The 22,770-nt window shown below is 39.3% G+C and overlaps 1 protein-coding gene across 4 annotated transcripts in view; it reads right to left on the reverse strand.

Moving 5' to 3' along the window:
• Positions 1-32: 32 nt before the first annotated feature.
• Positions 33-22,770, reverse strand: part of ELOVL7 (ELOVL fatty acid elongase 7) — a 50,227-nt gene continuing 27,489 nt past the window's right edge. Inside the window, exons 1-8 of one of the 4 annotated variants that reach the window (XM_084628121.1) lie at positions 17,558-17,623; positions 17,037-17,184; positions 13,280-13,470; positions 10,131-10,211; positions 9,278-9,334; positions 6,997-7,102; positions 1,982-2,118; positions 33-618 (exon numbers count right to left, since the gene is read on the reverse strand). In XM_084628121.1, coding sequence (XP_084484247.1) covers positions 409-618; positions 1,982-2,118; positions 6,997-7,102; positions 9,278-9,334; positions 10,131-10,211; positions 13,280-13,444 — 756 coding nt within the window. In that variant the 5' untranslated portion in view covers positions 13,445-13,470; positions 17,037-17,184; positions 17,558-17,623 and the 3' untranslated portion in view covers positions 33-408. Of the gene's footprint in view, positions 619-1,981; positions 2,119-6,996; positions 7,103-9,277; positions 9,335-10,130; positions 10,212-13,279; positions 13,471-17,036; positions 17,185-17,557; positions 17,655-22,770 lie in introns of those variants that run through there. The other 3 variants (XM_084628120.1, XM_084628119.1, XM_084628122.1) reach the window with 3 other exon arrangements.

Consider the following 22,770-nt stretch of genomic DNA (forward strand, 5'->3'; position numbering starts at 1 on the left):
TTCAACATCTTATGATATTAAAATGAATGCTCTTTATACCCTTTCTTAGTGCTCAAAGTATTCTGTACTTATCATAACATTTTCTTAACGAAGATCTTTTTATTTATATGCATCTCACCTGTAAGAATGCAATTAAATATTCATTTCTTCTAGGCACAAGGAGAAAAATTTCTTTAGATATGTGCAGCAAGTTGCTGAAAACCTGCAAATCTTTAACCAGAAAATTACCCCTCCCGCACCCCTCTGCAACATCAGAAACCCAAATAACTTATTGTAAAAATACAAGCTCTTTGTTTTGGAAAAACATATAAAATGTACACATTGTAGTGTGCATCTAAATATCTTGATTGTCAAGTAGTACAAGTTACTAATCTGAGATGTACACATTCATATAGATGAGGCATTGCTTCAGTGATCTTTGCTTTTGCTGATTCCGTTTTTCATAGTCTTTGGTGGTCTCTGGCCCCTTGTGTAAGCATGATACCAGAAGTGGAGAAACAGGATTAAAAACACAGAGCCATAGAGCCAAATAATGAATATGAAAACTGGATACTGGTATGGACAATCATCCATAAAGTAGATTTGTCCTATGTGAACTGTAACCATAAGAAACTGAACCTGGAGGAAACAGACAAGGAAAAATATGCTCAGTTATGCATTACAGGTTTAAAAATGTAAAAAGATATACTTGAGAGAAGTTTAAATAGTTATCAGCATAATGTGCACACACACAAAAAGAGAAGGTTGGTGAGAAATAGAATTTGTGTAGTCCTGCAAAACTCCACTCTCCTACTTGGCCAGGGAGAGGTGTTTTTTTTGATGAAGTAACTTTTTGTTTTTGTTTAAGTTATAAACATTATCATGGTGCAAGGATAGGGGAGGAGATCCATATCAGGGAGACCAGGGAAGGAACTCTCCCTAATAGTCATTCTCTTGATAAAAAACACAGAGGGAAAGGCCTGGCTGGAGCTATTTACAAGGTGGCATATTCTCAGAGGGATTGATTCTGCCACCCCTTAAGTTGACTAGTCCCACTGACTACTTGCATGATAATGTGGTAAACTAAAAGTATTAGGCCATTGAGCAGAGGCATAAACAAACTTCTCTTCCTATACAAGATTTTAATAGTTAGGGATTACATCTGTTCAGTTTAGAGAAGAAACAAAAATGGTAACGTCTAAAGTATATAAAATGGAACAGAAGATCAGTGGGGTACTCTTGTTCAGTGCAAGAGCAAAATGGCAGCCAAAAGAAATTTAAAAGGTAACCAAGTTAATAATGGTTAAAAAAAAACGTTTACTTGCTTTCCCCTTTCCACACGCTGATTTATTTGGAGAACTCAGGGCCAAATAATATTGAGGCACAGAATCTAGAAGGGTTTTTTAAGAAAAAGATTTTCATATGAAAATCATAATGCACAATTACAATAGCTATGATAAAAATGCTTGAGATAATTCAGTTATTTCTTCATAAGGCCAAATCCAAATTAAAAGAGATATCATCAACTTCTGTAGCCCCAAATGTTTACCTTACTTTAAAGTAAGATAAATCCTAAGAAATAGTCCTTGTAATCTTTTGTTTTTAAATTTAAACTGTTACTCTATTTAATACTGTTTTGCAAATTTCTTTTTAAAAAAACACTTTGTTCCTAGTGTAAGTCCATACTCCAACAGTTCTTAAATGGACAAATAGTTCTTTATCAATACACTTAGAGTACAAAGCAATTAAATACACTGAGTACCTACAACTCCTACTGACTTCAGAGAGAACTGTGGGTTCTCAGAACCTCTGGAAAACAGGTCAACAGATTTTATTTACACAGTTGACTGGTCTCATGATTTCTGCTGAGCTCAGTTGAGGTAAAACTCTTCTGTGCCATTGTAAAAATAATTCTTAACCATGTCCATAGAAGTGACATTAAAAACTCACTCACATACAGCTTGACTAACTGCAAAAAGTCTGGCTCAGACACAATACTCACAAGCTGTATAGTTGTCATGTGTTTTTTCCACCACAGGTATTTATAATATGCTGGTCCCAGTGAACAGAGTCCATAGTAGCTGTACATGATGACGTGCACAACACAGTTTAACAGAGCATGGAATGTTCCTAACCCACCTGTAGAATAATAAAAATAGTCCAAGATTGTTACACCAGTGATCCTAAAAAACCCCAACCCTGTATCTAGCTATCAAACAAGGTTTTTGCCTTGCGTTAGTTAAGTAGAAAACTAGATAAAAGCATGAGGCTCTATTTGGAGGGGTCTCCAACTTTCACTAGCACATAAAATACAAAGATTCAAGTTAAGCTCTGTAGTCACCAACTCTGAAGGATTTCAGCAGTTCCCTCTTTTCTCAGCAAATGCTTATGTAAATATTTTAGCCAATACCCTAGTAAAATGCTGCAATGTTTTAAAATCAATTTTCCAAAGCTGTAATAAAAGTCTAATTAGTGTAACTGAATGCAAGTAAGTTTTTTGTTAGTGTGTTACATGAAGGGGACTCAAACACCTCTGCAGCATCACCCCTCCTGCTCTACCTCTTTTCTAGATCCCATGATCGGCTTTTCATGAGTCCAGGGGCTGCAACCATGTAGCAATCCTCTAGCCCTTAGAGGTTCCTAGTAAAAGTACTACAGCTCAAGGCTCTACTCTCTATTCTTTTGGTCACTCTCTGGGGACAACAAGGAGTCCTTGTGGCACCTTAGAGACTAACAAATTTATTAGGACATAAGCTTTCATGGGCTGTAACCCACTTCATCAGATGCATGGAGTGGAAAATACAGTAAGCAGGTATAAATGTACAGCACATGAAAAGATGGAAATTGTCTTACCAAGAGGGGGTCGGGTCAGTGCTAACGAGGCCAATTCAATGAGAGTGAATGTGGCCCATTCCCAACAGTTGACAAGAAGGGGAACATTACTTTTTGTAGTGCTAACGAGGCCAATTCAATCATATGGATGTGGCCCATTCCCAAACAGTTGACAAGAAGGTGTGAGTATCAGAGAGAAAATTATTTTTTGTAGTGACCCAGCTATTCCCAGACTTTATTCATGCCTAATTTGATGGTGTCCAGTTTGCAAATTCATTCTAGTTCTGCAGTTTCTTGTTGAAGTCCGTTTTTGAAGGGTTTTATTTTAAAAAAAGCTGGGGACAGCTCCAGAGCATCCATGTTCCCAGGACCAGGGAAGACCCAAGGGGCAGAGGTGTGGGACCTCAATGTATGTGACCTTAGCTGCCCATGCAACCCTCAAGTTTGGGACCAAACCCATTAAACAGAATGATAATAAAGGAACTTGTTGTCATTGAGGGGATCCATGCAGATATTTCCTTCTCCAGAACCCTCTCTCCTGCTCAGTTTCCAATAGGGTTAAATTATCTTAGCCATAGTAGTAATATTTAAGAAGTGAACTGAGTTTTAAATATAGCTGGTCAAAAAATGGTTTAGAGAGAGAGACAGAGAGAAAAGCATTTTGATTATTTGGTGGAAATTCAAATACAAAACATTCTACATTTCCAGGTGAGAAGTCCATGAAAAAACTTAGCAAAAAAATAAATTTGGTTGAAAGCCCAATTAGATATCCAAACCAGTTTCAACTAGCCCTACTTTTAAAATCTAAATGTTTCTTTTATTACTGATTAGAGCAGTTAGTGGAGCTTTCCCCCTCCACAAATGACCATCATCAGTTTCAATTGCAAATTCTCTCTGAAATGTTGTGTTTCTAGGTCACATATTCCCAAACAATTTGACTGCTTTTCTGAGACTAATGCATTTACTTTTTTAGGTTGCATAGTGAAAAGTCATGGAAGAAGCCTCAAAATGAGTTACATTAGAAAAAAAAGCTACCTAGACATTACAAAAATACTGTTACACAAGAAAGTCACTGCACAAAAATGGTTTGCAATTCTCTACGTCAAGTCCTAAGAAGGAGAAGATCCCCATCTCTTCAAACACTCATTTGGATGATTTGGAGTAAGAACAAGTTCAGAAGGCTGGGCAGTAGACAACATAATGCCATTATTTAAAGGAAAGAAACAACTAGGAAATGAAATAAGAGATAAACATCAGTTGTACTGAAATTCTTGGAAATTATTTTACGGCATCAAAGAGAACATTTGGAAAGATTAGTTTAAAGACAGGCAATAAAGCTTTGAGAAAGAAACACAATACACTAAGATTACATGAGGGAATATTACTGACTCAAGCCAAAATGGTTCTCTCACTTTGTGGAAAGCATTTGCCAGATTACTACAGAGGAGATTTAAGTCTGAGATGCCTTGTCATGGAACAAGTGCACAGCTGGTACATGGTTCTGAAGCCCAACTAAAGAGCAGGAAATTAACAGTATGGGTAATGTAATTTTTTTTTTTTGGTGGTGGTGGTGGGGGGGGGGGAGGTGACGACTGTTAAGTGCTGGGAATACCAGATTAATGTGTTTTATATTAACAGATCTAAAATGGTCTGATTTGTAAGCAGAGGAAGATAATTCCAATTTTAGTACTACCGTACCACTGATGTGGGGAAAAGGATGCAGTTCAAAACATGAGAGTTTCTTTATAGGGGGTTTCAAAGAGGATGGCTCTAGACTGTTCTCAGTGGTAGCAGATGACAGAACGAGGAGTAATGGTCTCAAGTTGCAGTTGGGGGAGGTTTAGGTTGGATATTAGGAAAAACTTTTTCACTAGGAGGGTGGTGAAACACTGGAACGCATTACCTAGGGAGGTGGTGGAATCTCCTTCCTTAGAAGTTTTTAAGGTCAGGCTTGACAAAGCCCTGGCTGGGATGATTTAGTTGCGGATTGGTCCTGCTTTGAGCAGGGGGTTGGACTAGATGACCTCCTGAGGTCCCTTCCAACCCTGATATTCTATATATTAGAAATTGGACTCAAAATACAGTGAAAATGTAGCAGTCTCCTTCATTAGCTAACTGCACATTAGACAACTTTTCATGGAATCCATGCAAAGCTTTTGTACCTCTTTCAGAACATATTTTTGTATGCATGCAACTAATATACACAGGAGGGATCAGGTAGGCAAAGGTTCAATCCTTCAATTAAGCATCAAAAGCTGTGGGGGAAAAAACAATGCCAAGGAAAATGGGTGAAATGTTACAGAAAAGGAAACTATGTCCAGACAAGTACTGCTGTTGTCCCCACTGATTTTTCAACTAGTAACCTCTTCCAGACACACCACCACTAGGAATACAATCCAGCACCAGGGGTTCCACCAGGTTTCCATTCTCTCTGCAGGTTTCAAGCTATATGCTCTTTTTAGGCTATGTCTACAATACCAGCAAGGGGTATGATTCACCAGCTCACGTACACATTCACAGTAGCTTGAGGAGAGCTAGCACGAGTATAAATAGTAGCGTCACTGTGGTACGATGGGCAGCAACAACACAGTTTAGCTAGTATGTACCCACTCTTTTCAGGAATGCTTATACTCTTCATGGCAAGCCATGCCCGACACTGCCTGTCTGGCTGCAGTAAGGTTACTATTTATATGTGCACTAGCGCTCATCAAGCTACTGCAGGTATATGTATGCAAGCTGGGGACTCATACTCCTAGCTCAAGATGCAGCCTTCAGTCCATTACACTGTAAAGCCCCAGGTTAGAAAGGCCACGCATTCTACGAGCTTCTTATGCAAGGATCTCTCTGGATTTTTGTCATTTCTGCTCTGTGGAGAGATTATTGAGGAGAGTGGAGGGATTTGTAAGGCTAAGGTAACAAGAGAGTATAAAGACCAAGATGAGGGAAAAACAGCAGAAGGTTTTCCCCAGTTCCCAAACATTTGGATGCTATCTGGCCCGAATTTTCAAATCTTTTACGTTGCTGGCCCTTCACAGACAGATATCACTATATCTAACTAGCTCTGGAAAAGTTACAGCATTACCTCTGGCTACATTTCTGCTCCCAAAGGGCAGTCAGAAATAGTTGCAACAAAAACTAAAATAATTTCTAAATAAAATTAAGGTTATAGAGAGAAACAATGATGAAAAAACAACTTTACCCTCTCATTAGATCTGTGTGTTCCAAGGGACAATGTCAACGTGAAATCTACTCTATTTTTTGACAGGTTTCAGAGTAACAGCCGTGTTAGTCTGTATTCGCAAAAAGAAAAGGAGTACTTGTGGCACCTTAGAGACTAACCAATTTATTTGAGCATGAGCTTTCGTGTGCTACAGCTCACTTCATCGGATGCACACCGTGGAAACCGCAGCAGACTTTATATACACAGAGAATATGAAACAATACCTCCTCCCACCCCACTGTCCTGCTGGTAATTGTAGCTCACGAAAGCTTATGCTCTAATAAATTGGTTAGTCTCTAAGGTGCCACAAGTCCTCCTTTTCTTTTTGCGAATACAGACTAACACGGCTGCTACTCTGAAGCTTATCTAAAGTGATCATCAAGTTTAGATAAGCTATTACCAGCTTTATCTATAACTTTAGATAAGCTATTACCAGCAGGACAGTGGGGTGGGAGGAGGTATTGTTTCATATTCTCTGTGTATATAAAGTCTGCTGCGGTTTCCACGGTGTGCATCCGGTGAAGTGAGCTGTAGCTCACGAAAGCTCATGCTCAAATAAATTGGTTAGTCTCTAAGGTGCTACAAGTACTCCTTTTCTATTTTTTGAAGTAGTTTCAATAAATGTACCTGCCCCATAATTCCCCTGCTGGGTTTTACAAACCACAACCTCCCGCCATTGGTATGCCGTCCCCTCTGCCCCTAGCTGCCCCCCACCTCCACCCCCAGCAACAGGGGAAAATGACTGTATACAAAGTATTTTCAAATGAGCCAACTGGAAGATTTCCCCCTCCCTTATAATCTAGTTCAGGTACAGTAATCTTTGGGCATTGCTTGTAACTCTAGTAGATACAAATTATGACAAAGTAATTTTTTTTTAATTGATGGTGTCCATTTGAACATGTTTTTCATTTAGAGTATGGAGGTTTTACTACTACACGTAAAGTATCATTTCAGCTCTCGACTACCTGCAGCAAATTTGACTCCAAACCACCAGGTCCACGGCATGATTGAGTGATGCAAGACATGCAGGAATGTAATCTGGCCCTCTTTCTTTCGCAAAACAAAAAAGATCTGAAATAGTTTTAAGAATAAGAGATTAGAAAAGTCACATGTGAAAGTAGTTTGCAGTTAGTTGTACGCACAAACATAGGTTGCTCAATACAGTACATTAAAATTCTTTGCACTTATGCTCATTTTATGTATGTGGAAATTGAGTGACAGATTGAGGGGCTAATTTTCAAAGGCACTGAATAATCTAAAATTCTGCTACAAATAATGCAAGCTGCAGAAGACCAGCATTTCTGATTAATCATCAGTTCAGATGTCTCAACTCCTAGCTCTATGCTCAAGCCACTAGACCACAACCACCTCTCCTAGGACTCTTCATCCACACTATTACAAAACTGTCTATACAAGATATTTCCAAAAAATATTCATACTGGTTCACTGTTTCATCACTGTAGAGAGGGTCTGAAAATCAGGCCCGGGTACCCCCACCATGCTTCAATTTCTGATCTGTATTAGGGTTATAATGGTATTCACCTTTTTAAAGTCCTTGAGATCTATGAATGAGAAACATTAAGTTCAAAATGGAATTGATGTGAAGCATGTAGGCAAGGTTTAGAAAGAACTGTAAGCAAAAGAAGTGTGGCTTTCAACATATTTAGCAAGGATGTCAATTCCAGATGCAGCAATCTAAATCAAAGTGACATCCGTTTTATGGTGGCTAATTACTGGGAAGGAACTTAAGAGGCCAAGACCTAGGAATGAGAGTGTGCAGGATGAAGAGGTGGATCTGAACTCAGAGGGTTGAATGAAATAAATCCATATAGAGTCCTGAAAGCCAAAAAAGGCACTTAATACATTCAGGGATGGCTATGAAGCCAGTGCAAGTGATGGAGGATGCAGGAAAGACGGCCCCAATTCCAGGACCGAACTGTCCAGCCAGAGTATTTTAGACCTCTTGAAGTTTGAGTATAACAGGTTGAGAAGAGTATCGGAGGCAACTGAAAAGACAGGATGATTTAAAGATCTGAATTTAAGGCACAGAAGAGGTACACAGAAGGCAGAAAAGATTAAATCAGAACCATCATGTAACTAAAGAAAGACTATCTAGCGCTTGACATGTTAAAAGCACTACAGAGACAATAACTGCCCAAAGATGTGAAGAGGAAGGTGGGATAGTATTGAGAGGGTTGAACGTGGATATTCTCTATGGACATAGTGCTGCCATAGTAAATGTCCATCAATCTGCTGTTAAGGGAGAAAAGAGCAAAAACATTCTAAAAGCAGAATCCAATAGATGGGAATAAATGTGGGAATGAGAAGAGCAGAGTCAGATGGCAAGAGCAGATAGAAGATGGCACCCAGAAAGAGGGGAATAGAGTGGTCAGATGTGACAGAGAAAACATACATACAAAACTGTTTTCATATGGCTAGAAACAGTAAATTAAGCAGCACAATAGTAACATGTTAGAATGTTGCCAAAGTTCCAAACAATTAAACTTCCACAATCAAACTAAAAAGAAGCTGAGATATAGGTACCTAAATAATGAGAAGGCACAAGGGCAAGTATAAAACTAGAAAGATTCAGAAGAAGAAAATAACTTTTCAGGTCCAGGACTAATTCAAGATCACCAGTCAGTAGATAGTAGAGATGACAGGAAGGTCACTCAACTTCCTTTTCCAGCATTCCTGGTCCCTCCAACAGGAGATCGGAGATCTAGTTAGTTGGGCCTTAGAAACAGTCCAGAGTGGTCAGGCTAACATTGTGTTATTACTCATGACTGCCAGGATGGGTACTTTAAATTGAGGCAGGTGGCTACTGTCGGCTATGCCATACCCCTAACTGCCAACGTTTGAGAAACAGGATGGAAAGTTGTTGGGGAGGAAGTGGAGGAAGACTTGAAGTATAACCAGCACTTGTTTCCAGCCCACCTACCCTAACAGAGTATTTCCCAGGACAGTTTAAAAGAGACATACCATGCTATCATTTTTAGAGACTTCCCCTTGTAACTAATGGGGAGATATGCTTAAAAGTTTGTGGTACAGAAATGCCTGAAACATTCTCCGCTCTCACTGTTCTCCATTACTAACGGATTTTGTTGATTGAATATATGAGGTCTGATTAGTAAGCAAACAAACAGAGTAAAACTACTGTGTGATCCAACTGCTATAAACACCAGTGTCCTTTTTTCTCTATGGAGATCACAGTATTTTTACCAGGTTGAGTCACTACATACTTACAGTGTCTAATAATTCAATGAATTTGGAGAAGTAGTACAGCCAACAAGTCCGAACCATCTAAGAAATCCAAAAAATACACAGGGTCAAGTCTAATGAAGTCATTAGAACATCAGTCTAATTTTTGTTGGTTTTCTTTAAAAACAAGGAAGCAAAACAAATGCCTTTTCAGCATCAGGGAACTTTAAAATGTTGAACTGAATAAGCAAACACACTGGATAAATAAAAAATTTTTTTTTAAAATAAACCATTTTAATGAAATCTGAATGTCACACAAGATATGTCAAGTCAACACTTCATATAACTTCTTAAAATATTTGAATAAAAAAAATAAATATGCTGAATCCATGAGTCTCTATCAAAACCTTTGAGTTAAAAGCTGCTTTTCCATAAAAAGAAACAATCTGGGGAAAAACATTTGATTTTGAGGTCAAGCTTTATAAATATGGCACAATACATCATGTAATGTATAAAGGGCTTGTTTTGTTTACAAACTTATGAACTCCTAGGTAGAAAGAGATATATCAAATCAGCATAAAGGTTCTATTTAGTTGTAAATCAACATGGTTTTAAGGGTTACATGAAGCAATGAAAATGTACCTTTAGAAAACAACTGAAGAACAAATAGAAAAGTTGATTAATATTGAAGATTTAAATCAAGGCTTCCACTTGGTGATTTAAGTCACTGATTTAAAATCAAACCACCTTGCTAGCACAGGTTGCCTCCAACATCCCTTTCATCACCCTTTATAGTCACTTACATACTCTTCATTACGCATCAAGGCATTTTCATTAAAAGCATTTCAAAAATATAAAGTTAATGTAGCATAACAATTAGCTTCATTTGGTTACTTACTCTCAGAGCTGTAGGTGACCTGGAGTAGTCAACAAGGTCACATCGGAACGAATAACCTGTGGCCCAACCAGACATAAGAAACTGTAACAAGGAGAAGGGGGAGAGGAGAGATTTAGTTGATCACTTGAGAAAATTCATTAATTTCAGTTGACCTTAATAATCATGTAATGATTAAAAAAAGCCTGTGAATTCAGTCAGCTTGTCAGCTATTATCTACTTCAATGTGGGATGGCAACACTATAAAAAACTCTGTTGCTGTAGCACTGTAGAGAGATTTGAATCTCATAACTTGACAATATGGATGAGAAACCCAACTATACTCACTTCAGGGTACCTAACCCTCAGTGCCACAAGAGAAGAAATAGTTGCTCCCCTGAACAGACTTTAGATCAGTGTCTCTTCCCACTATGGGAAGCAGGTGATTGAAACAAAAACTATCCCAAAAAAGTGAGTATTGGTATTGAATCCAGGCATTTCAATACATAAGACACTTTTAAAAAAAAGGGTCAAGTACTAACACAGAACCACACTTTTATTATTTAGAAGTTAAGTAACTCAATTCTTCATAGATTTTCTACAAATGGAAACACAGTATATGCAGGACCAGGGAATTCAGCTAATTAAGTCTTTGTATTACAATTTAGCCCGTTCACCATGTATTTGTGACTGACCAAAAGTGTAATAAAATAATATCACACCATGATGAGGAAATCCTAACAATAAGAATTAAAATCCAAAGTGTTTTGGGCTCATTAGAAGTTACTATGTCCACATAGAATTAGAACTGCAATTTTTATGTTTGCCAGAGGTCCCCTATGCACTTAATGATTTTGGCCAATTCACATGCCAGGTTGAACTGCACATAGTTTCTTAGATCTATTTGCAACAAGTCCATAAAGGGGGACAAAAAGACCATAAAAGACAATCCAAAAAAAGTTTTAACCAAAGTAAATAATGTTTTGCCATGGGTTTTCCCCACCTCCATTTACAACATCCAGCTGAACTTTAGTGTATACACATACAACCTCTGTTTCAGCAACTGTTTTAATGAGTTTGATTGTCTGTAGCCCACAGAAGGGGCTTGAGGCTAGAGAAGAATCAGCACTGGACTTCTTTTATTTGGTACCATAAGTATCTCCATTTCTTGTCAAAAATATTTACTCTGTGATGCAAGTTTGACTATAACTGTCAGAAGAAATGGGGAGCTGTCTTCAGATCACATGCAGATGTACAGTATCAATGGATTGTAAGAGGCGTCACATCTAATACTCCTTCTATTACTATATTAAAACTCAGCCAAGAGTAGCACTGTAAATATTATATTTCATTTGCGTCTTCTCTCTTCCTCTCCCACCCCAAATCCCAGCCAATACTATAAAAACTCCACTTGTGTTGAATGAGTATTCGTTAATTAATCATAATTATCCATGCATGATTAATAGGAAACCAAGTTTTCCTGGTAGGTGAAGAGTTGTAGTTTCAATCAAACATCACTTGAATAAGACAATTAAAAGATTATCCATTTAACAGAATCAGACACCGAAACCAACAGGATTTCAAACATTGTAAGTGAACATAATCCCAACACACCCACAAAATGGCTTATATCCAATGAGGAAAAGAATTAATTCAATCTGGTATACAGTATCTGTGCATTCTTTTGCAGCATTTTAAATAAAGGCTTAATGATCGGCAAATCAAATATGTTAGCGTCAAAAGTGAAAGAGGCAAGTGTTTATTTTTTTAAATACTCCTAAAAAAGCACAATACTAACAAGATCTGTAGAAGCAGGAAGTGCAAAAGGAAAGCATGCTTTTCATCCTTCTTTGCATTTACGGTATTTGCACAACAATTATTAGCCAATGCATCAGTTTCTTTTTAAACAACAAATGTAAAGATCTTGGAGCACTGTTTTTAAAAGCAAAAGCTCAGTCTTATCCATTATGAAGGTTATGGGAACTGGGTCAACTGAAGTACAGCCAATTTGGCAGCAGTATCTGAACAATTCCCTAACCAGTATGCCAAAGATGAAAATAGCTACCACAATAGTGTTGTTTCAGCTGGCCAGTTGTAGAAAACTATCAGGCAGCTGCTTGTAGTATTGCTGAGTATCCACACTGTTTATTGCAACAGTGTCCCAATTTAGTCTCTTTAGACACTTAAAGAAATGCCAGTTTAAGAGTTAACTCTAAATGACTATTTGTAGGTGCACACCATGTACATATAATAATTTATTTTCTCGATCATTAAACCCAATGCATCTCACTTGATCACGGTCTAATAAAAATGTTCTTTTCTCCTAAAAAGCCTGGCTTTTTGTTGAGCCACAAGTTGAGGGGGGGGGGAAAACAACACCCCAGAACTCTTCTAGGAAAGATTTTATTAATTATTCTAAAAACCTTGTTTTATATGGATTGAGACCCTAGACTAAATTTTGTAAATAGAAGTATCATTTACAACATTAGGAAAGTGTGATTGTGCAATCTGAAAACCAAAAACTAACTGGAGGATCTTGCACGTAAATATTCCCTCTGCAGTGTGAAAGATGTCAACATATTCTATCATGTGGCAGCCAAAAAAGTAAAAGACTATAAACAAAGCATGCAACCTGCCAGTCTAGTTCAACTTTCCTCACCCAAAGAAGTTCAAAAACTAACCATCTAAATACTTTCCAGACTTTAAAGCAGGGGTTCTCAAACTGGGGGTTGGGACCCCTCAGGGAGTCACAAGGTTATGACATGGGGGGTCGTGAGATGTCAGCCTCCACTCCAAACCCTGCTTTGCCTCCAACATTTATATTGGTGTTAAATATATTAAAAAGTGTTTTTAATTTATAAGGGGGTGGGGGGGGGTCGTACTTAGAGGCTTTCTATGTAAAAGGGGTCACCAGGGACAAAAGTTTAAGAACCACTGTTTTAAAGTGTTCTGTTATGGTCTTTCTAATATAAAATATACAATCACCCTCTTGACTGTGTTCAACTTTCATTTACAGTCATTGTTAAATTTCTTTTTTGTGTCTAACTATATCTGTAATTAGAGGTTCTCTCTAATCTATTATGCTAAATGTCGCTATTACCGTATCCAAAAAATTACATAATAGTAGCTGAGCTAGCTGAAGTTAAAAAAAGTATTTATAGAAAAATACTTACTTCATAAGTCATATACACTGAAAGGGCTACTACACCAAAATTGTAAAATGCCATTATTTGCCTGAGTTCAAAAGGTTTTCTGTTTTCCATGAGTTTTGGTCCCAAAGAAGTGACAAAATAAACATAGGCTCCAATGATAATAGTCTGTGGCACAGGTGAAGACATGAGTAGGAAGCCTTCCACTCTTGGATCTAGAAGAAGGGGAAAAGTTACAGGTATTTCATAATGCTTTTTACATCTACATTAACTTAACAAGGATATTCTTTTCTTAAATTCCTGGTTAAATTTGATTAAATTATTTTCTTAAATTGTTTCTGCTTTCACTGCTCAGGTTTTAGAATCACTTATTAGCTTCAGGTTCTTATAACTTGCTTTAACAAGATTTAGTGCCTCCAGGGTTCTTAGCCTCTTCGTAAACCAACATTGGTCCTTGCCAGATTTTTTGGAATACCACTCAAGGTAAGCAATTAAAGCCGCTGCTGCCCTTGACCACAATCTCTGGAGACCAGAGGTCAATTTCTTTCCATTCATCAACTAGCAGTGATTTATTCTCAGTTTAAGTCTTCACATTCAACTCAAATTTAAAAGGACATTTTATTGGCAACGTAGAGAAAAACATTAATGTATACTCAGCTACACTAATACTATAAATTGCACCATTAACCAGGCACAAAAATCTTACACTTAAAGTTTACACACGTGCTCACCTCTACTGCGCACCACATCATCCTCTCAGGTACAAATGACTGTTCTGTCCCACACATTAGTACAGATAGTCATTAAAGGATATTGCCTAATTCCCCACTTCCAATCTCATATGCACCGTCAGGCAATTCTCAGTCCAAACCTTGAAGAAAATTCTGGCCATGCTGGCTAAGCAACCCTTGCCCAACAGACTCATATGGAATTCTAAAGCTATTTGCCCAGATAGAGTCATCCTTCACATACTCCTCCCTTGCCAAAATAAAAACCAACAGAAATCTATTAACAGGTATACTCTGCAGATTTATTCATCCATAGATGGTAAGCAGAGTTCACCCTCCCCCCGCCCTTGGTCTATGGAGTTTGTTTCACTTGAAGTTACCCTTTAAACTCATCTGGCACACAGAGTTATGTCCTCTGCACATATGACATTTGTAGCGTTCCTTCTAAGACATTTTCGATGCCCTCTCTTGGTGCGACAGTCTTCCCAGCAAAGGTTTTGGTTAGTGGGGATCAGCAGGGCTTCCAATTAATCTGGCTATGGAGTGACTTTCAAGGTTGTTTGCTGGTTGTCTTTGGGATGAAAACTCCAGTTATTGGATGCTGTCAATTGGAGCCCAAGTTTTGACAAAAAAAACTTTAGAAGCAGGGTTTCCATGCTGATAAAAGTGTGTCTCACATCATCACTCTCCTCCAACATCCATTCAGACTTGTGTGCTAGATCGGGTCTGACACCCACCACTCACCTCAATTTCCACCCCATGGAAAGTATGTATTGTCACAAGACTATGTAGTTCAAAAGCAAAAAGAGGAAGAGGTCTTGCAAGCAACTAATCCAGGCTGCATATGAGTGAAATTAAACTCTTTTGGGAAAATGTGAACATTCTTAAAGAACTTCAAATTGTAAATTGGGAAATGCCCCTATTTTTAAGAACCTTGTCCCTTCTTGTGTTTAATCATACTTGGGTTACTAGTTTGGAGAATGGCTTTAAACCTGGAAGTTTTAAGCAGATGATTTGACCTACTCCCTACCACTTGGAGAGCCATAACATAGTGCCTGTTAAATCTTACAATTCCTGAAAGTTGTCCCCACCCTTCTCTCAGAAATATCTGGTTTTGTGCAGGGATTGGTAGGTCCAGAGTTGAGTCTGCGCGGTATACAGGGAGAACTCACATTAAAATTATCCATATGGAGAAAATGCTGTGATTCCCTCCCCAGGTAGCTTACAAGGATGTTAAGTGCTGTGTCTAGAGTTGCTCCATACAAGCCCCATTTCCCTCATTAACAATTGACATTGGTTGGAGCTACATTCAAGCTTTTGACAGTGACATCATCATGGAGATCTGGAAGTCTTGACTATTTCTTCCTCACTGGGAAGCGTAGTCACCTGGTTAGTTGTTCTGGACCCCTGCTTTTACCAATTACCTTTGGGGGGGGGGGGTTAGGTTTTTGAAAAATACCAACATGGCTTTTGAATTAGTATTCTGCTGCTTTTGTGGATTGCTGCCATATTACTGGAGTGAAGTCACGAATCCAGACCTTCAACTTACTGTTGCAATGTTTTAAAAGAACTGCTCAATTCTCTAATTTATTTGTTCACATTTACAAAGCATTAGTCAAGTGCTCTAGGCGCTATACAGAAACAAACACTAGATAAGTAATCAGAACTGTAAGGGGATCACCACACCCTCACAACAAGCCACTCCCTTTCGCCCACTCCACCAGCTCCTTCCCACTAATTGATCCCTGAGGGAGATCAATTAACTCCTTAGTGTACCCCTATTCCAGTGACGGGCAGCAGAACAAAACCCTAACACAAGCAGTACACAACAACATTAGCAGGGAGACCCGGTCTTGGTCATCCCTTCGGGGACCCACATAACCACTTGTTAAAGCGCTCAAGTTTTAATTCAAGTATTTTATTTGTCTTGTTTCCTAACAAAGCAGTTTTAAATTTCAGTACACACAATCAGAACCTGACAAACCATATACACTCTTAAAACCTTACTGCTCAAAAGAGAATTAGAAATCTCCACTAACCCACCCAAAATCCTACATAAGGCTGCCATCTTAACACTGCAGAAGTCAGAGTGTTAGACGAGAAGCTTCCATGTTAGTTTACCATGTTATTAGGTTCTCTTGGTGCGGTATCTGCATCTTCACTTCATGGTGTATTTTTAGGCTGAAGCAGAACTCACTCTGTGACACCCCTGGCTCCAAATACATTTTCTCCCACTCTAGGTCTGTAGTCTTCCAGTTGCTCTGCCTACATTGTCCTTATCAACTCCTTGTTCTCATCCTGATCATCCACTTCTGGAGATTCATCCTCCTTCTCTGGTCCATCAGAGCTATCCTCTGGGCTAGCATCTCCATTCACTTTCAACTAGCCCCCTGGCACAGCTGTGCCCAATTCCCACTGATGATGGTAAAAAAGCTATGGTACTAATCTGAACTCATTCATTCCAGTCTCAGATGTACAGCATCTTTCAGCCATTCATATTTACAGTGAATTTCTGTTCAGATTTCACCATATTTGTCCAGTTCAAGGCAACATATGTTCTACAGCCATGGCATTTTCCATTGCCTGCATCTAGTTCCATAGCTACAGAATTATGAAAAGTCAGGCTATTCAACACCTACAAGTTCAGAATAGGAACTAAGCAGATATACAGCACTATAAAACATTCACAGTAAACCACAGAATGATTTATATACTTATTTCCTGAACTTTGTGAGAGTATGAATACTCCCTTTAAAAACAGGAACTTGATACAGTGAATCACTTACAGGAGTTTGCAACATACAACGATAAATTATCAAGGTTTACATTTTCTTTCACCTGCTACTTTAGTACTAGAAAGAGCAAAATACATCACTTTATAACAGAATACTTTAATTCAGTTAACTAAGAAAATGTAACTCCATTTATAATTAAATAAAATTAAAGTTTTAGACTGTCCCAGTAGAATTTCAAAATGTAAAGTGCAATTCTGCTGATAGTAGAGATCTTTTTAGGAGAGCCATTCTGTACACACAGGGCACGTTTACACTTACCTCCGGAGCGATCAATCCAGCGGGGGTTGATTTATCATGTATAGTGAAGATGCGATAAATCGACCGCCGAGTGCGCTCCTGTCAACTCCGGTACTCCACCAAAGCGAGAAGCGTAGACGGAGTCGACGGGGGAGCGTCAGCAGTCGACCTACCACAGTGAAGATACTGCGGTAAGTAGATCTAAGTACGTCGACTTCAGCTATGTTATTTACGTAGCTGAAGTTGCATAACTTAGATCGATCGCCACCCCCCGCCCCCGTGTAGACCATGCCGTAGTGCCTGAAGTTTTAAATCCTTAACAAATCAACTTTTGTAATTGCAAAAGTTACACCTCTAAAGTCTGCATGACATTATACTACTTTTCTTTACAGTTAGACATGTGAACATTTAGCTTGACAACTTAGGTGTAATTAGAGGAAAACAATGCTATTTTAAGTTAGCAATACAAAATTATGCTTAACACAACTCCACATCTGTTGAAAAGCCTTAACATTAGCGGACATTAGGATTTAATGACTCACCAGCACCTTTAATCCATTCATCATAAAGCAGTGCAGCTTTTGATGTCAAATTGCTAAAGGCCATTTTCGTTGGGATAAGTGGATATTATGACTTCTCCTGCAAAAAAACAAAAACAAAAATTTTTTTTTTAAATCTATGCTGAAAAGATCAAGTATTCTTGGTGGAAGATTTTCAAAGGCAGCCCTGAAAAGAATGTAACAGGGAAGGTCAGCAGTACACTGATTAATTAGATTAGTGAGCATTAATTAGCTAACTGCATTTACTCTGCTTGATGCAACATGTAACCTATTCAGCTAGTACAACCATATTATTTGTTAATCCCGTATACTGAAGTGTTATAATACCACAAGGCTCTACAGCTGAAGAAGCCATGTGGTGGTTAATCATTACAGGTAAGAGAATAATAAGAAGCAGGTGATCTTACTCACGCTTATCATTCTTCATTTTAAAATCCAACACAGTGATGCTACGAGAGCAGAGTTGCAAAATTACTCATCTTCATTTTCCAGCTGGAAAATATATGGAGGACATGGCAGGAGAGGAGCTCGTCCCTCCCCACACTTCATTTACATGTGCATTTATAACTAGTATGTAAATTACAGTCTGCCAATGCAGATTTAATCACTGTTTTTACTGCAAGATTCTCTCCTGGGATTAGCACCATTAAAACATGCTACTTACCCAGTCAGAATGAGGCAGGAGGATGATTCACACACACCAACTATATTAATTAATAATGTGAGACTATAGATAGATTTCTACAGAGCTGGAGAATGGATGAGTATTTGCACACTGCCTAACCAGGGTCGAGAAAAATCAATGATTTTTTTCTGGGTGGGGAGGAAAAGGAATCTGATTTTATTTAAAATTGGAGTTTTTTTATTCTGTTATTTAAATTATAAAGAGTATTTCCTTTAAAAAAATAAACCTGTTTAAAAAGAAATCTGAATTTACTACAAAATATGTTAAGACCTAAATGTATAATAAGCTCTTAAAATATTTAAATAAAAATAAATATGCTGAATCCATACGCCTCTAACAGAACACTGAATTAAAGGCTGCTTATCTATATAAAGAAATAATCAGGAGAAAAACATCTAACTTCGGAGGTCAAGTTTTCTAAATATGATACTATAGATCATATACTATATTAAGGACTTGATCCTGTGGGGGACCTAGGGGCTGTGTACTGGGTGCAACAGACTGGCAAATTCATCACAGTTGTTGGAACCAGGCCCCTGCTTCCAGAAGACACCATCAGTTATCTCATCAGGATCATCTACTGAGCCCACGTGCATAGGATGACCACCTTTTCAAAATGCAAGAACAGGACACATGCAGGAGCCCTGACCCCAGTTGTGATCCCACTCCTGCTCTTCTTCTTCCCCCTGGGGGAAGGAGGAGGAGGAGCAGCAGCGGGGGGGGGGGCACCTCCTGGCTAGGGGTGCTAAGGCCCACCTCAACCCCCTGACTGGGAAGAGATTGCTGCCACCCCTAAGCCACAGGCAGGAGCAGAGTGGTGCCAAAGGGAATCCAAGACAAATGCTGTCCTGTAGTCATTCAGCCTGGGACCAGGACTTGAAATGTCCCACCCAATTAAGGAGGGCTGGTCACCCTACACCCGGGTGGTCTCATACTTCTATTTTCTAGCTTCTTCCAACAGGAGCTCTGATTGGCAGAGTTCTCAAATTATGAACAGTGCTGCAACTCAACATACCTCAGATCACAGGCACTGACTCATTTTTCGGTGTGGGTGCTCCACCAATGCTTCAGCAGAGGCCTCGCCCCTACTCTACCTCTTCCCCCAAGACCCGGCCCTCACTCTCTCTCTTCCCGCCCTCACTCCAACCCCTCCCCCGCACCTCCTGCCAGCTGATCGGCGGGGCCTGCCAAAAGACTGTGGCAATATTGTTTTCCATGGATGCTCCAGTTCCAGATCATCCACAGAGTCGGCGCCTAGAATAGTAAATTACCTGAACAATGAAATAATAATAGGAATAAGACTCTCTTCATTATCCAGTAAAACCGTGGATGAGTTCATTATCAGGATCAGCAAATTCCAGCAAGACTCCATAGATGAAAAGATTGCAATAAACTCTCCCTTTGATCTTCTTCAGAACAAACATTTCACTAACATTGGTCACTCATTACAACCAGATTACACTCCACCCAGTGGAGCAAACATTGCTGGAAGGTTGCTGGATACAATATCTGATAAGGAAATTGTACGGTGTACAAAAAAAAACTATGATAGGAAATTCATTAATAGGAGTCTTGATGGGTGGAGCAACAAACAGAAGCACTTATTATTGGATCACTGTGTAACAACAGAAGATGGGATTGTCTATCTTACAGAAACAATTGAGACATCTGGAGATGCCCATACAGAATACTTAAAAGTAGCAGCAGTAAAAGCTATAACTAAACAAAAATTCCAGTGTGTAGTTTTGTCACAGACAATGCTGCAAATGTAGCAAAGATGAGAAGACATCTAGAATGAGGTAAAGGGAAACCTGAAACTTACAACACAGGGGCGCAATGCTCATTTGATGCATCTTTTAGCCAAAGACCTCTTCAGTACAACTCCAGGAAGAAAGAAAAATGTTGAAATTGCTAAATACTTCTGGTAACAACGACTTGGCTTCAACTTCACTGGAAAGAACAGGAGGATGCAAACTAATTCTCTGCCCAAGACATAGGATGGAATTCAGTGGCTGTCTGTTTTGAGCTACTTAAGCTCTGGTCTATTCTGACAATGTCACAATCTCAGGGGTTCTCCAGGGAAGGCAGATTGGCACTGTATGTGGCTAACACTGTTGCAAGCATCACAAAGCATTTTGGGGAGGGTCAAAGGTGTGTGAGTGGAGAGTGGAAGGTTCCTTTGCAGAATACAAGAGGCCAGGGGAGGAGGAGGAAGAACAGAGCAGAGAATGAGTGAACTCAACCCTGGAGCGCTAGCTCAGTGAGAAGATAAAGATGCTGGCCCCCTCCCAAGGACACTGTTCACAGCCGAGACTTAGCTGACGGCCGAGAAAGACGGGGGCTTGCAGGTGCCCGAGCAGCCGTGAGAAAGAAGATTTCAACTGCACAAATCTGCAAGACAGCAAGGTCAGCACAGAAGACAACTAAGTCTAAGACTGCAGAGATGGAAAACACTGGCGAGATGGAGCCAAGCCTTGAATCCCGGAAGCCGAGGTGTTTTGGGAAGCTAAAGAACCCATGGACAGCCGGCTTGGACTGGCACGGAGGGCACCAGGAGCAGAGGTCCCCAAATGGAACGCCAACGCCCCCGCCCCTCCCGAGGGGCCAGAACTTAAAACCCTCCCGAGAGCTGGAGCAATTTGGAGAGCACAGCAGATCCTTGGATGGCCTGGGCCCAGGACAGCACTCCCGTTCACCTTTCCCCCCCCAAACCTCTTCTTCTGGCGTTACACTCAGACTTGGCCAGTCTGGGTCTTGCGTGTGAGAGTATGAAAGTGGGTTAGGGCTTGGGGCATTAACGCTTTCTTTCTTCCTCTGAGTGACGTGGGAGTGTTCCAACACTCTCCGCTGTTACATTAATTTTATTAATAAAGCTTTAAAATTTAGACACTTGGTGTGCCTCGTCATCTCCTCCCCAAAAAGATCCTGTGGCCCCAGCCTGATCAACTGTGGCCCCAGGCAGATTGGTAACGAAAATCTGTCACAATAACAAGCTGTGAAAAAAATCGTGACAAAACAGATGGAATTATCATAGCCAAAGTAGTCAACACTGGAGTAAAGAGAAATGTAGAAGATACAATGAATATACTGAAACCTATTTCCATAGCCTTTGCAAGCTGCAGAAAGATTCCTGCTGTACTGCTGTTGCTCCTGAAATTTCAAAAGAATTGCCAGAGTTACCCAACAACAATTCAAGAGTTACCCAACAACATTATACTGCAGGCAGTTAAGCAGCAGATGGCTCAAGCACATACTCCACCTCATTTTCTTGCCAAGTCTCAACCCAAAGTACCAGGATAGATGCCTCATTGTTACAGAAGATGCTGCTATGACATGGAAATCTAATAATCACGCATCAATCATAATACATTTCAGGACTGGAGGCAAACCATTCAAGCAGTACACGTTTGCTGATGAGGTTTTAAAGGAAGTCACACCTCTGAACCGATGGAAATCCCTAGCTAAGCACCTGGAACCATAGTTTGTTAGATGGTTAAACCAGCTTGTGACAGAAGAAACCTCTTCTGAAGGCAGAGAAAGATGATTTTCTTCATTTGGACTAATTCATTCTAAGTTGAGAAACTAACTGGAAGTTGAAAAAGTAGCAAAACTTATCTCTCTCTTCTAGTCTATGAGTAAAAATGAGGAGGGAGAGGATTTGGTTTACTAAAAATAAAGTTTATATGCTGTTTGTGTGTTTAAATAAATTATAGTTACCATCCTAATACAGCTTGACACAAATCATGAGCAAACAAAAATTAGTAAATAAGCAATATTCATTCACCATTTTCTAACATAATAATGCACAGTTAAAAATCTGAAAATAATAAGTATACATTTAAGCAATTATGTAATAGTTATAGTACTTAGCAAAAAGATGTACCAAATCTTATATAAAGGCTCGATTTAGCTGTAAATCAACATGTTTTAATGGTTATATCAACAAATGAGAATGCACCTTGCTTTCAGAAAATAATTGAAATATGAAGAGAAAATTTATTAAATTTCTCCAGACTATGCCGAGTGCCACTTCTGGAAGTAGTTTCTCTGACATTGCTCTGACCCGGTCTCAAATCACTCTTTACTGGTTTCTTCTCGTACCTCTGCCCCCTCCTTCAATGTCCCACAAAATGTCACTTCCGTCTATATCTCCGCTTTAATTTTCCTCCACTCCCTCATATCCTATATTGAGTTTTGAGCACCTGGAAGCATGCTAGGTTCTTCATCACAGGAAGCAGAACTGACATATCCCTTCCCCCAGAGACCTTACAACATACCTTCTTCTCAACTCAACTCTTACTGTTTGCTTACTCTTCTTTGCACTTCCAACTTTGTATCTTCTGTCATATTGCTTCCTATGCCTGAAACTACCTCAAATTTCTTGTCTACCAAGAATTCTCCCATTACAAATTTTTCCTCAGAAGCCCAGAAACACCCCCTCTGCCTTCTCCTCCTCCCCAAATCTCTTCATAATCTACCCTTTCCAGAATCACTGACCAATATCACATCT

The sequence above is a fragment of the Lepidochelys olivacea genome, assembly GCF_965140295.1.
Source record: "Lepidochelys olivacea isolate rLepOli2 genome assembly, chromosome: 5".
NCBI classification, from domain to species: Eukaryota; Metazoa; Chordata; order Testudines; family Cheloniidae; genus Lepidochelys; species Lepidochelys olivacea.